Genomic DNA, 15594 nt, shown 5'->3' on the forward strand with positions numbered 1-15594 from the left:
AGTGCCTTCCTGCCTCCACAAGACAATACTTTAATTCACATTGACAATGTTGGCAATGTCATGTTATGATGAATCAAAATGATGATTTTGATGTAATCTGCCATAGACAGTGTACAACAAATCATTTTAGCGCACAGTGCATAGAAGCAAGGCGCACACCGACAAGCTTGCTTGGACATCACCTCAGCTCAAGTGTGCTGGATTTGTTTAGCAGTTGTGAGCAAAATGCTCCTAGCTATGAAGGCAGGGTTGCCATGATTTAAACAATATACAAACATTAGATATTAGTGGGTAAACTACAAATATGCTGAACTCCTTTTTCTTTTCCCCCCTGAATGTATAACCCAAAAACTACCTTTGTCCACCTACTCTTAAATACATGACTTCAACATACAGGTTGAAATACAAAGGACATACCTACCCTAAATGGAAAGTAGTATACAAATATTTAAAAATAATAACATTCAAATAACATGCATTTAAGACTACTCCACAAAAATGTATCACTAATCATGAAGTTGATAGTAACAGAAACTTAAAATGAGAGCTTGAGTCAGATGCTAATGATAATACTCATGGCAGAAAGGACTCCAAACAAATAGTTCATTATTACCTAATATAATACTACTATAATTTAATAAACTGTTGGAGTGTTTTCTGATGAGTAAAAGCAGTCATCCTCAGCAACTACCTCCCAGGAAATGAAGTGTTCCTGATAATAAATAGATACTGTAGTACTAAATATACTTTCATTTCCTTAGTTACCTTAGAACTTTCCAGCTCATGAAGAAGTAAGATACGAAGAAGGTGTCTATGTTCTTGAGATGCCACCTGAGTGTTCTTTTCAGAACTGAAGGCTAACCTTATCTTGAGATCACCTTGCTTTTTTGCTTTACCTTTCTTTTCCAAAGTACACCACACAGTTTGGCCTGAGGCTGGAATGCTCTACAAACAAACACATACCTTGATTAAACAGGTCAGACTAATTATAAGTTAGGAAATATAGAAAATTAAACAAAGGAATCTCTTCAATTTAGGGAATATTAAGGAAAACATAAAGATACATTATGTGTTTGCAGAGAAAGCTGCATCAGTATATTGTTAAATGAATATGACAAGAGGGAAGATATCTAAATTTATTATGTTATGTACCTAACGTGAATTACAAGTCATAGCATTAATGCACAGCAGCCAAGTTCTTTCATAGTTTTATCTTAATATCAGTTTCCTGAAGTACAAACTTAAATTCAAAAGTCGATTTCAGTGTCGCATGGTGACATGGATGAACTTTCAAGACTTTATATACAAAGTTTACAAAGATTCATAACCCACTGAAGAGCAGATGTAAATATTGGGCTACATAGAAAAAATTTAATATAACAAAGCAGCATTATCAAAACTAAGGATGACATTTTTATAGTTTGATTATAGTGAAAAAGTCTTTCAATATACCAGTAATAGTCTTACGGCCATCAAAAGGCAACCAATGAACACACTTGAAACTGAGGATGCTACTAATTCACATTGATGTATTTTGATTATATTTTGATATCAATACAAATAGCCTGGGTTGAGATCTATTCAGACAAGGTAATAGGAAAGTGACCCCACATGGTTTTGTAAGCATGTAATGTTTCAACAGTGTATTTGTAAACTGTTTCACCAATATTTAACTCTAGAAGAATCGAAAGAATTGTAATGCCTTTAAGTTAAGAATTATAGAAGCAAATCTTAATTTAAAAAAACAAAAAAAGCACACGTGCACACACACACACACAAACACACACACACACACACACACACTTGCTGAGAATACAGTAGGTATTCTAATTTGGAATGACAAACAACCCTGTATGATATAATATTCCACTAAGCTGCTCTTCACTCCTGCCGTCTAGGATGTAGGAATTACTGTCAGTAAACTATAATTGTAATAATGGAAAGAAAGAAACAAACAAGTGACAAATGTTTTGGAAAGTAAATAATACTCATTTAAACTACATCACTAGGAAAGTACAGCCACTTAATATATCACTTACTCTGAGAGCTAACTGAGTACTGCCAACAAATTCATTGTCATGTTTTCCTGTTGACGCAGTTACAGCTATTTCTTTCATCAACTTTCGCAACCCTTTCACACCTTTAACCTCCCCTATCTTCATCATCTTCTCTCGCACAGTTTCAGCAGGGTCAAAGTCCCTGTAAAATGTAATAATTATCAGATATGTGCAATATTATATATTACAAATAGTAAGCATTGTAGTTATCAGAAACAATACAGGAAATGGCCATATTATTTTACTTAGCATTAAGCACTTAATTTCTTTAGCTTAGAATTTGACAACCAACTCACCACACTTCAATATGCAATATATCTTCAGCAGGATTTTCGACTGGTCTGAAATAGAAGAAAAATAATATTAATCTATATATATAAAGTAGCTTGTCCTGACTGACTGACTGACTGACTGACTGACTGACTGACTGACTGATTCATCATCGCAGAGCCAAAACTACTGGACGTAAAAAAATGAAATTTTGGGGATATATTCATATTAAGATGTAGGTGCTCGCTAAGAGAGGATTTTTGGATATTCCTTCGCTAAGGGGGTGAAAAGAGGGGTGAAATTTTAAAATGAGTGTGTCTATATCTCGAAAGTTTAAAAGTTTACAGATGTAAAAAATGGTATTTAGAATCTTCTTTAAAAATAAGGAAACACGTATTTTTTTGTTTTCAGAAAATCCCAATAGGAGGGGTGAAAAGGGGTGAAAATGGGGAAAATGGGTTGAATGCCCTTAATCAGTATACCAGTACTTATATCTCAGACACTGAAGATATTAGACCTGAAAATTGGTACTTTTGATCTCTTTTAAAAATAAAGAAACACGTATTTTCTTGTTTTTGAAAAATCCAATTAATGGGAGGGTGAAAATGGGGTGAATTTTTAAAATGAGTGAATCTATATCTCCAAACTTTTAAAGTTTGCAGATGTAAAAATTGGTATTTAGAATCTTCATTAAACATAAAGAAACACGTATTTTTTTGTTTTCGGAAAATCGCAATAGGAGGGGTGAAAAGGGGTGAAAAAGGGGTCGAAAGCCTTTGATGAGGCTACTTATATTTCAGAACCCGAAGATATTACAGACCTGAAAATTGGTATTTGGGATCTACTTTAAATGTAAAGAAACACTTATTTTTCGTTTTTGGAAAATCCAAATATTGAGGGGTGAAAAGGGGGGTGAAATTTTTAAAATGAATGTGTCTACATCTTAAAACTTTAAAATTTACAGATGTAAAAATTGGTAGTTAGAATCTCCTCTAAAAATAAAGGAACACGTATTTTTTTGTTTCCTGTAAATCCCAATAGGAGGGGTGTAAAAGGGTAAAAAATGGGTTGAATTCCTTTAATGAGGATACATATATCTCAGAAACGGAAGATATTACAGAACTGAAAATTTGTATATGGGATCTCCTTTAAAAATAAAGAAACACGTATTTTTTTTAGTTTTTGGAAAATCCTATTAATGGCGGTTAAACAGAAGTGACAAATTGGGGTGAACTTTTTGAAAGATTATCTTGGGAACGTAAAATGTTACAGACATAAAAAATGGGTGTTTGGAATCTCCTGTAAATGTAAAGAAACATAGGTGATTTGTTTTTGGAAACTCCACTTAAGGGGAACCCAAAAGGGGTGAAATTTTAAAATGAGAATTTTTACAGTATATCTAAAAAACTTAACATGTTACAGAAGTGAAAAATGGTATTTTTATCTCTATTAAACATAAAGAAACGTGTATTTTTAATTTTCGGAAATACCACTTGGGTGGAGGGGGGGGGGTGAAAGTGACTGAAAATGGTGTTGAATTCTTTTAATTAGGCTACTGATATCTTAAAAATGAAGATGTTACAGACGTGAAATTTGATATTTGCAATCTGCTTTAAAAGTAAAGAAACACGTATTCTCGGAAAATCCAATGAAGCGGGGGGAGGGGGGTGAAAGAATAGAAAAATTAATTGACTTTAATTGTATGAGAATATATACATCTAATAAAAACTAAAGTTGTTACAGACGTGAAAATTCGTATTTGGATCTCCTTTAAAAACAAAGAAAAACGCGTTTTGGGGCGGAAGGCATCTTGGGGGGGGGGGGGGCGGGAGTGTAAAGGAGTTGAATTCCTTTCATGAGGACACATAAATCAAAAACTGAAGAAGTTAGAGTCGTGATAATTGGTATTTAGAAGATCCTTCACTATTAAAGAAACAAGTATTTTTTGCGGGAAAATTCACTTAGGGGGGGTGGGGGAGTAGTTTGAAATGAAGTGACAAAAGTAAATTATATTTATGGGGATACTTATATCTCAAAACTGAAGGTAATAGACGTGAACATTGGTGTTTGTAATCTCCCTTAAACATAAAGAAACACGCCTTCTTTTAATTATTTTTTGGGGGGGGGGTGGCAGTAAAAACTAACGGCGGTGGGGTGTAAAAGGAGGTGAGGCCAATTGATTTTACTGTTCTTAATGTACTTATAAGGATCCTCCGTTGCTCAGGCGGCAGCGCGCCGGCCTCTCACAGCTGGGTTCCGTGGTTCAAATCCCGGTCACTCCATGTGACATTCGTGCTGGACAAAACGGAGGCGGAACAGGTTTTTCTCCGGATACTCCGGTTTTCCCTGTCATCATTCATCCCAGCAACACATAATAGTAGTAATAATAATTATAATAATAAGAAGAATAAGAATAACATTAATAATAATAATAATAATAATAATAATAATAATAATAATAATAATAATAATAATAATAATGTTCCGGACCGTCGTCAAATGTGCGGACCGCGCTGGAAACGGCTCCTGGACGGGTAATGACTAAGAATGCAGCCGGCCGCGGGTTCAGTGCAGCCAAGGCTCCCAATAAGACACCACGCCGGATCTCCTGAAGGATTTTATCCAGATTAAAAATGATTATAGGAATATACGGTATGTCAAAGATTTACGGACCCAACTGACCGGGAAGAATACCTGAGCCTAGCTCGGGAAGTACGAAATCGATTGCTGGAAAGGAAGATTGAAAAATGGGAGGAAACGTGCCGTAATCTAATAGAAAACGAGTCAGATCGGGAATTTTGGTGGATTCTCGCTGAAAACGTGTCAGATCGCGAATTTCGGCGGATTATATATCTAAAACAATAAGCATTCAATTATAAATTTCAGTATAATACCGTAGCGAAGCACGGGTACCATGCTAGTTTTATATATATAGATAACTTGTCCTGACTGACTGACTGACTGACTGATTCATCATCGCCGAGCCAAAACTACTGGACATAAAGAAATGAAATTTTGGACATAGATTCATATTAAGATGTAGGTGCTCGCTAAGAGAGGATTTTTTAATATTCCTTCTATAAGGGGCTGAAAACGGGGTTGAAATTTTAAAATGAGTATCAATATCTCAGACCTTTAAAAGTTTACAGATATAAAAATTGGTATTTAGAATCTTCCTTAAAAATAAGGGAACACGTATTCTTTTATTTTCAGAAAATCCCAATAGGAGGGGTAAAAAACAGTGAAAAAGGGGTTGAATGCCTTTAATCAGGATACCGGTTCCTATATACAGAAACTGAAGATATTACAGACCTGAAAATTGGTACTTTTGATCTCTTTTAAAAATAAAAAAACAAGTATTTTTTTGTTTTTGGAAAATCCAATTAATGGGGGTTGAAAAGGGGGGTGAATTTTTAAAATGAGTGCATCTATATCTCAAAACTTTTAAAGTTTACAGATGGAAAAATTGGTATTTAGAATCTTGATTAAAAGTAAAGAACCACGTATTTTTTGTTTTCGGAAAATCACAATAGGAGGGGGGGAAAGGGGTGAAAATTGGGTTGAATGCCTTTAATCAGGATACTTATATCTCAGAAACTGAAGATATTACAGACCTGAAAATTGGTACTTTTGATCACATTTAAAAATAAAGAAACACGTATTTTTTTGTTTTTGGAAAATCCAATTAATGGGAGGGTGAAAAGGGGGTGAATTTTTAAAATGAGTGAATATCTCCAAACTTTTAAAGTTTTCAGATGTAAAAATTGGTATTTAGAATCTTCTTTAAAAATAAAGAAACGCGTATTTTTTGTTTTTGGAAAATCCAATTAATGGGGGGGTGAAAAGGGGGTGATTTTTTAAAATGAGTGTATCTATAACTCAAAACTTTTAAAGTTTATAGATGTAAAAATTGGTATTTAGAATCTCCTTTAAAAATAACGAAACACGTATTCTTTTGTTTTCGGAAAATCCCAATAGGAAGGGTGTAAAAGGGTGAATAATGGGTTGAATGCCTTTAATGAGGCTACTTATATTTCAGAACCTGAAGATATTATAGACCTGAAAATTGGTATTTGGGATCTACTTAAAGTAAAGCAACACGTATTTTTTCGTTTTTGAAAAATCAAAATATTGGGGGTGAAAAGGGGGGGTGAGATTTTTAAAGTGAGTGTGTCTACATCTTAAAACCTTAAAATTTACAGATGTAAAATTTGGTAGTTAGAATCTCCTCTAAAAATAAAGGAACGCGTATTTTTTTCTTTCCGATAAATCCCAATAGGAGGGGTGTAAAAGGGTGAAAAATGGGTTGAATGCCTTTAATGAGGATACATATGACTCAGAAACGGTAGATATTAAAGAACTGAAAATTTGTATAAGGGATCTCCTTTAAAAATAAAGAAACACGTATTTTTTAGTTTTTGGAAAATCCAATTAATGGCGGTTAAACAGGAGTGACAAATTGGGGTGAATTTTTTGAAAGACTATATCTACAGAATATCTTGGAAACGTAAAATGTAACAGATGTAAAAAATGGGTGTTTGGAATCTCCTGTAAATGTAAAGAAACATAGGTGATTTGTTTTTGGAAACTCCACTTAAGGAGAACTCAAAAGGGGTGAAATTTTAAAATGAGAATTTTTACGGTATATCTAAAAAACTTAATATGTTACAGAAGTGAAAACTGATATTTTTTATCTCTATTAAACATAAAGAAACGTGTATTTTTAGTTTTCGGAAATACCACTTGGGTGGAAGGGGGGGGGGTAAAAGTGACTGAAAATGGTGAATTCTTTTAATTAGGCTACTGATATCTCAAAAATGAAGATGTTACAGACGTGAAATTTGATATTTGCAATCTGCTTTAAAAGTAAAGAAACACGTATTCTCGGAAAATCCAATGAAGGGGGGGGGGTGAAAGAATTGAAAAATTAATTGACTTAATTGTATGAGAATACATACATCTAATAATAACTAAAGTTGTTACAGACGTGAAAATTATTTGGATCTCCTTTAAAAACAAAGAAAAACGCGTTTTGGGGGAAACCATCTTGGGGGGCGGGAGTGTAAATGAGCTGAATTCCTTTCATCAGGACACATAAATCAAAAACTGAAGAAGTTAGAGTCGTGATAATTGGAGTTTAGAAGATCCTTTACTATTCAAGAAACAAGTATTTTTGCGGGAAAGTTCACTTATGGGGGGGGGGGGGAGCAGTTGGAAATGAAGTGAAAAAATGAATTATTTTTATGGGGATACATATATCTCAAAACTGAAGGTAATAGACGTGAACATTGGTGTTTATAATCTCCTTTAAACTTAAAGGAACACGCCTTCTTTTATTTTTTTTTGGGGGGGGGGATGTTGGCGGTAAATAAACTTAAGTGCGGTGAGGTGTAAAAGGAGGTGAGACCAATTGATTTTACTGTTCTTAATGTACTTATAAAGATCCTCCGTTGCTCAGGCGGTAGCGCGCTGGCCTCTCACAGCAGGGTTCCGTGGTTCAAATCCCGGTCACTCCATGTGACATTCGTGCTGGACAAAACGGAGGCGGGACAGGTTTTCCTCAGGATACTCCGGTTTTCCCTGTCATCATTAATTCCAGAAACACACAATAGTAGTAATAATAATAATAATAATAATAATAATAATAATAATAATAATGTTCCGGACCGTCGTCAAATGTGCTGACCGCGCTGGAAACGGTTCCTGGACAGGTAATGACTAAGAATGCAGTCCGGCCGCGGGTTCAGTGCCGCCAAGGCACCCAATATGACACCACGCCGTATCTTCTGAAGGATTTTATCCATATTAAAAATGATTATAGGAAAAATGGCAAAGATTTACGGACCCAACTGACCGGGAGGAATATCTGAGCCTAACCCGGGAAGTACGAAATCGATTGCTGGAAAGGAAGATTGAAAAATGGGAGGAAACGTGCCGTAATCTAATAGAAAACGAGTCAGATCGGGAATTTTGGTAGATTCTCGCAGAAAACGAGTCAGATCGCGAATTTCGGCGGATTATATATCTAAAACAATAAGCATTCAATTATAAATTTCAGTATAATACCGTAGCGAAGCACGGGTATCTTGCTAGTCATTTATAAAAGGAAAAAATATTCAAGTACCTGACAATATGTGATACAGCTCAGGAAAACATGCCAGATGTCACTTGGAGAAACTTCCCTGTACACAAGAAAACTCAAGTTGGGCCAAATGAGGATTTCAGGCTTTCAGAGCCATCATTTAGTTGAAACTGAGCCTATGAAACACCTTACATTAAGATGAAATCAAATGATATAGTCAATCTTACAAATTGTTTCATTCTCTTAAATTTTGATTGCCATTTTCTGGAAATTAATAAAATGTACGTTAAAATTTGATATACGTTAAAACATGTAATTTTACAGAGAGACATAAATTTCTTATAACATATATTGGGAACTGAGTTCCCTATTGGAAGGAACAAAAAAAGCAGAAAAATGATTCTGGCAACAGTTGGCTGGGCTGCATTACATTTATAAATAATATTGTGAATATACACTGAATGACCAAAAGTCATGGGAAGACAATGAATGTGATATAGATGTTGATTCCCATAGGGAATCTGAAATATTTGTTCTGAATGTGATGTTAATAACAAGTTGCTTTTATGCGAGCCCTCAAAACGGCACCAATGTGGTAAGGCATCAACTCTACAAAGTGTTGGAATCATTCTGGAGGGATCTGCTTGCACTGCTACCCACAAATGGTATTGTGTACTTGGTAAGGGGTTCATGGAGCATAAACCAGCATCAATAGCATCCCATAAATGCTAGATTGGATTAAGATTGGGAGATCAGGAAGGCTAATCCATGGTCGCAACTTTATCGGAGTGCTCCTCCAACCACCTACGTGCAAACACAGAGTGGTGAAATGGTGCATTGTCCTGCTGAAACATGGCATCTCCATAACATCAGGGTACTCTAGGGCCAGAAAGGGATGCAGATGGTATGAAAGAATGTCCACGTAATGTATATCAGTCAGCGCTCATAACGTGCACCAGTCAGTGCTCCCAGCAGCCGGACAATGGGGCCTAACGTGCAACCATGAGAACGCCAACCAGACCAGAATGCCACCTAGACCAGAAATGAGCCACCTCCCGCATGGACACATCCTTGTTGACATGCAGGATCCGTAGATTCATGGGGCATATGCCACACTCTCACATGCCCATCAGCTCGATACAACTGGAACTGGGATTCATCAGACCATATCACACGCCGCCCCTGTTCCATGGTCCATTGCCGATGTTCGCGGGCCCATGCACCTCGTTGAGCTCTGTATCGAGGTGTCAGCAAAGGGATAAGAGTTGGTCGTCGGCTGGTGATGCCTATGCGGTGCAATTGCCTCCTTACAGTCCTGGTAGAAATAGGTTGCTGACTCCCAATATTCAATTGAGTGCTGATCTGCTTCACAGGATCCCATCGAGCGCCGAGTATGTTTCTGCGGAGGCGACGCAATGTCTTTTCGTTTAAACACCTGTGGTCTTTCCGTGCAGCGGTTTACGTGGATGGTAACATTCTCTCTGTGGTATTGAAGATCCACCCTCAACACTGTTGACCTCAAAAACCTGAATTCACGTGTAATCTCCGCAATGCTATGACCCATGTGCTGTGATCAACCCATGTTCAAAGTCAGTTAACTCGTGGCGTGTTGCCATCTTCACGACACTGGTGTCTGTGGCAGACTGCTCAGCTATGCCACAGCTAACCGCAATGCTCAGTGGTCATACAGGCACAGTTTCTAATGGGTAGGGCCTGGATATTTTAAAAATACATATGCAAATGCTAATTTTGAGCGTTAGTGCATATTTTGAACGTTAGTGCATATACAGGTATATTTTTCTTTTATGTGTGATTGATTAAGATTTCTGAAATGATAAATCTAATGAACTCTATATGTTGTACATCCCTTGGCAACACAAGAAGCCTTCCCCTGATTAAGGAAAGGGCTTTCAGTGTCGCAATACAAGCAGGTAGACGAATAATGACCCATTTCACACTAGCAATTTCCTTCTTTTTGGCATTCCTTTATCCTTACAGTAGCCTCCCAAGGGTTGCTAAAACAAGTGCGTTCATCTGTTGAATTGCTGGTCTATTGCAGTGTTTTACCAGATTAAACTGTAAAAATGCCTAAAGCTCTAGGTCTTTCTAATTAAACAGTGGATACCAGGCAATAGCGACTATACAAGTGACTAATGTAGTATACTGTCAAGTGTGCAACAAGAGTGTAAAATGTGATTTAAAAATTTGAAATTGAACAGCATTCGAAAACAACTTCACATCTCAGATCAAATGAGCAGAGTAAGAATACTCAAAAGCTACTTTAAACAGACGTGAAAACATGGTGTGAAGTTAGTACATTTTCCACTGATATTTGTAAAGCTTTTGTATGCAGCAATTTTCCACTACATAAATTGAGTAATCCACACCTACGCTCGTTTCTTGAAAAGTATTGTGTTAATTAAAGGATACCAGATGAATCTACCCTTAGGAAGAACTATTTTCTTTCATTGCACACTTCTGTCATTGATTCGATACGATCTGACATAGGAGGGGACTGTGTCTGGATATCTGCAGCTGAAAGAACCAATTTGTGTGGTCGATACATTGCGAACTTCACAGTGGGTAAATTATGTCCAGAAGAAACCAGCAAACCTGTACTTTCATGCAAAGTGCTACAAAAAAAAAAACCTACCATCCTACAGTTGCAAGATTTGTTAATGATTCCCTGTGACTTCTGTGGCCTAATGAATTAGAGCGCGATTGCTACAAAGTGTGCCTTTTAGTCACAGACGCAGCTTCGTATATGTTTATTTGCTAGTTGCTTTACATTGCGCCGACACAGATAGGTCTTATGGCGACGACGGGACAGGAAAGGCCTAGGAATAGGAAGGAAGCGGCCGTGGCCTTAAGGTACAGTCCCAGCATTTGCCTGGTGTGAAAATGGGAAACCACGAAAAACAATCTTCAGGGCTGCCGACAGTGGGATTCGAACCCACTATCTCCCAGATGCACGCTCCTAACCGCACAGCTAACTCGCCCAGTCTTCGTATATGTTGAAAGCTGGTCAGTCCCTGAGTATTTTTCCCAAACCTAATCCATGTCACATGTTTGACCCATGGATTGCATCGTATTGCAGAAAAGATACTTACCCTCTTTCCATCTGTCAATGAAGCAATTTCAGTGGGAAAAAACTGTTCCTAAAAGCACCGGTTCCTGTACAGTTGTACAAAACTCATCTGCCTCACGTTTCTCTTCCGACAGAACCTGTTCGCACAAGATGGGGAACTTGGTTATCCACAGTATCGTTCTATCAGGAGAACTTTTACTTTATTAAAGACTAGCTGATGTACCCGTGCTTCGCAACGGGATTCTCAGAAAGACTGACTTGGTGGTTTTCTTAACTGAATTCAACACAGGTCATTATAAAAACGTCAGTAGGAATGTAGCGATTGAAAGCAATGTTATGATATAAAATACTCTATCAAATGAAAAACCGCACACTTCTCACTTTCAACGAACAGTACTATGGTGCCGATCTAAGAGTCCAAAGTTCCAGAGCTGGAATAACCAGGTTGCAGACTACCGTGAACACTCCTGTCATTATTCCGTTAAATATGCACACTACTCATTCCAATCGGGGGCTCAGAGTAGGGATTGTACAGCTCGAATATTATGATGAACCAGTGTGTTACGTACCAGATATATCAGAAAATGTATGAACCAGAGGAATGGCATGCTAAAGAAGAAAGTTATATTACACCCCAGCTACTTCCCACCGATATACAGGCAGGCTGTTACAGTCAGTACGACCAAGCGAGTTGGCCATGTGGTTAGGGGTGCGCAGCTGTGAGATTGCATCCGGGAGATAGTGGGTTCGAGCCCCACTGTCGGCAGCCCTGATGATGGTTCTCCGTGGTTTCCCATTTTCACACCAGGCAAATGCCAGGACTGTACCTTAATTAAAGCCATGGCCGCTTCCTTCCACTTCCTAGACCTTTCCTATCCCATCGTCGCAGAAGACATATCTGTGTGGGTGCGACATTAGCAAAAAAAAAAAAAAAAAAAAAAAAACAGATGGTATTCCGTGGTTTCCCATTTTCACACCAGTCACACCAGGCTGTACCTTAATGCCAAGGCCGCTTCTTTCACACCACTATTCATTTCCTATCCCATCGACGCCATAAGACCTACCTGTGTCAGTGCGACGTCAAGCAAATTTTAAAAAAACCTCGGTACGCTGCAGTAATCCTATCTATCGGGATGAGTGGAAACAGAAGACAAAAAGCACATCACAACAAACAATGGTCAATGTAGCGTTATTGTTGATAAAGTTTATGAGCTTTCTATATTGCAGGCCTTCACATTAGTTTTCTTTCGACTCTGTGATATTAGGGTGTCTTACAAAATTATTTATATCATAGACTGTAGATCCTTATTCTCAGACTCTATATACCGATTTTCACTAAATTCTGTTTACCCATTTTCTCGTGACTCGGCGTTGATATGGACTTAGTAACAAAAATCCAAATTCATGAATATCTATGATTATATGCGGTACGGTAACAATGTATAAGACATAAGTGATCGGAAATTTAATAACTTCTTACATAACTACTACTAACTTACGACATAACTAAAGTTAGGTTAGTTATGTAGTATTTATCGATATGACCACTAATAACATAACTTATTTGAGAATTACATTTCAGGCCTTCCCCTAAACTACCATTTCACTCAGTGTGAATGAAATAATTTATAGCCAAGCTTGTAGTGGTTCATCTCCCGACATTACATACCGATTTTCATTAAATTCTCTTCAGCCGTTTTCTATTGATGCGTGTACAGTCATACATACATACATACATACATACATACAGACATTACAGAAAAATAAAAAATACATTTCTTTGTTACTGTGGACATGACAGATACAGTAATACTATTCATTTCAAATTTCGAGCAATGTACAGGCAAAACACTAATTTTATATATAGATTACATTTCAGGCCTTCCCCTAAACTACCATTTCACTCAGTGCGAATAACATTATTGATAACCTAGATTATAGCAACCTATTCCCCGACTTTGCATACCAATTTTCGTGAAGATACGACCACAAATAAAAAAATATTTGACAATTAAATTTTAGGCCTTCCCCTAAACTACCATTTTTCTCAGCATGTATAGCCTATATTGTAGAGACTTATTTTCCATCTTTGTCTAGCGATTGTCATTAAGACACGACCACTAATAACAAATATTTGAGAATTAAATTTCAGTCCTTCTCCTAAACTACCATTTCACTCAGCGTGATTAAAATAATTTATAGCCTAGATTGTAGCGGTTCATCACCTGACTTTACATTCCGATTTTCATAAAATTATCTTCAGCCGTTTTCTCGTGATGCATAGACAGACAGACAGACAGACACAGACAGACAGACAGACAGACAGACAGACAGACAGACAGACAGACAGACAGACAGACAGACAGACAGACAGACAGACAGACAGACAGACAGACAGACAGAAATTACGGAAAAGTAAAAAATGCATTTTCTTTTTACTGTGGACTTGACCGATACAGAAATACCATTATTTTCAAATTCTGAGCAATGTACAGACAAAACTTATTTTATATATATAGATATATAGTTAAAACTATTGATGATAGTCATACTGCGAGTGTTCGTGTAGCAAAGTGTGCATTTGAATCTGAAACTGTATATAAAGATATCAGTTTCATCTATGTGCATTATTCTTCACTTTCGAAGGCGATTAAGGGCCTAAAAACTCGTGATGCACCCCTGCACGAATCCCTTCAGTTAATTCAAAACTCCATTAGTTCTTTAAATGGTGTCCCTGGTGAAACTGGAGAAAAATTAAAAGGAAACTCAGTGCGGTGTTGGACTTAAACCCAGGACTGAAGAAGGTTCAATCCATAAGCAGCTACCTACGTGGAATCCGGCAGTCTTTGCCAGAAGAATGTTCTGAGCAGTCAATGCCAGTGTACAAGTATTGCCCAGTTACGTCCGTCAATGTAGAACAATCATTGTCAGCGTATAAATTAATTCTGTCTGACACAGAAAGTCATTGACCCCTGAAAACAGTGAAAAACTCTAGATAACCTACTGCCATGGATCATTTTAAAAGGAATGAAACATGTTTGTCTATTTAATACAGAGTTAAAATTGAATAATACGTTTGGTAAGTGTATTTTGTTTTATTTTTAGTGCATATTTTTGTGCATATTTTCAACATTTTTGGTGCATATGTGCATGCATATTTTTGGAGTTTTTAGTGCATATGAATCCGGGCCCTACTAATGGGACACCCCTTCCTGCGACTTTTGGCTGCTTAGTATATATATGGACACAGAAATTCTCATTCAGTTTCACCTATCTATGCTTATAAACAAACAAAATGACAACTGATAAGGTTCCTTAACCTTGTTCACGGGCCTAATGATAGGACCTGTAAGGCCTGCAATGCAGGCAGTCCTGGGTCTTAAAGGGGCACTCAGAAACCCTTGCAAAAGTAAAAAATAATTTTACCTGAATACCACTCTACATGGGAAAGATGACATGATATTTTTATAGACATACATACATATCTCACGTCATTCCATCTATATGGTGGGTCGGTGAATGAAGCCCCTCCACCAACTTCTGTCTTTGTACTTTTCTCCTTCTTCAATGCTAGTTGCTTTACGTCGCACCGACACAGATAGGTCTTATGGCGACGATAGGACAGGAAAGGGCTAGGAGTGGGAAGGATGCAGCCGTGGCCTTAATTAAGGTACAGCCCCAGCATTTGCCTGGTGTGAAAATGGGAAACCATGGAAAACCATTTTCAGGGCTGCCGACAGTGGGGTTCGAACCTACTATCTCCCGAATACTGGATACTGGCCGCACTTAAGCGACTGCAGCTATCGAGCTCGGTATCCTGCATTCTGCCAACCTGAGCCACGTCCCTGATGTTTTCATTATGAATTTTATCTCTTCTTGTTTTGCCAACCATCACTCAGACGAATCTCATTTCAGCTGCCTGAATCCTTGGCTTCATCCTTTTTCCTTGGTCCAGGTCTCACTCCCATATGTCAGAATTGGCATGTAATAAGTCTGATAAATTGCTCGCTTGTTACTCGTGCCACACCTACAAGGTGCCGCAACTTCTTGCCAGGCACAGATAGTATTGGCATGTGAATTTGCAATGACTGAGAAGA

At 37.5% G+C, this 15594-nt stretch overlaps 1 protein-coding gene across 5 annotated transcripts in view; it reads right to left on the reverse strand.

Annotated features, from left to right (window-relative positions):
* Nucleotides 1-15594, reverse strand: part of stac (C2 and C2B_Munc13-like domain-containing protein staccato) — a 338745-nt gene that overhangs the window by 121226 nt on the left and 201925 nt on the right. For all 5 annotated transcript variants that reach the window (XM_067140968.2, XM_067140967.2, XM_067140966.2 and 2 more), the window contains 3 exons: nucleotides 2354-2398; nucleotides 2040-2199; nucleotides 766-945 (listed from right to left, as the gene is read on the reverse strand). In XM_067140968.2, coding sequence (XP_066997069.2) covers nucleotides 766-945; nucleotides 2040-2199; nucleotides 2354-2398 — 385 coding nt within the window. The remainder of the gene's footprint in view (nucleotides 1-765; nucleotides 946-2039; nucleotides 2200-2353; nucleotides 2399-15594) is intronic.

This window comes from Anabrus simplex, chromosome 2 (genome assembly GCF_040414725.1).
Source record: "Anabrus simplex isolate iqAnaSimp1 chromosome 2, ASM4041472v1, whole genome shotgun sequence".
NCBI lineage: Eukaryota > Metazoa > Arthropoda > Insecta > Orthoptera > Tettigoniidae > Anabrus > Anabrus simplex.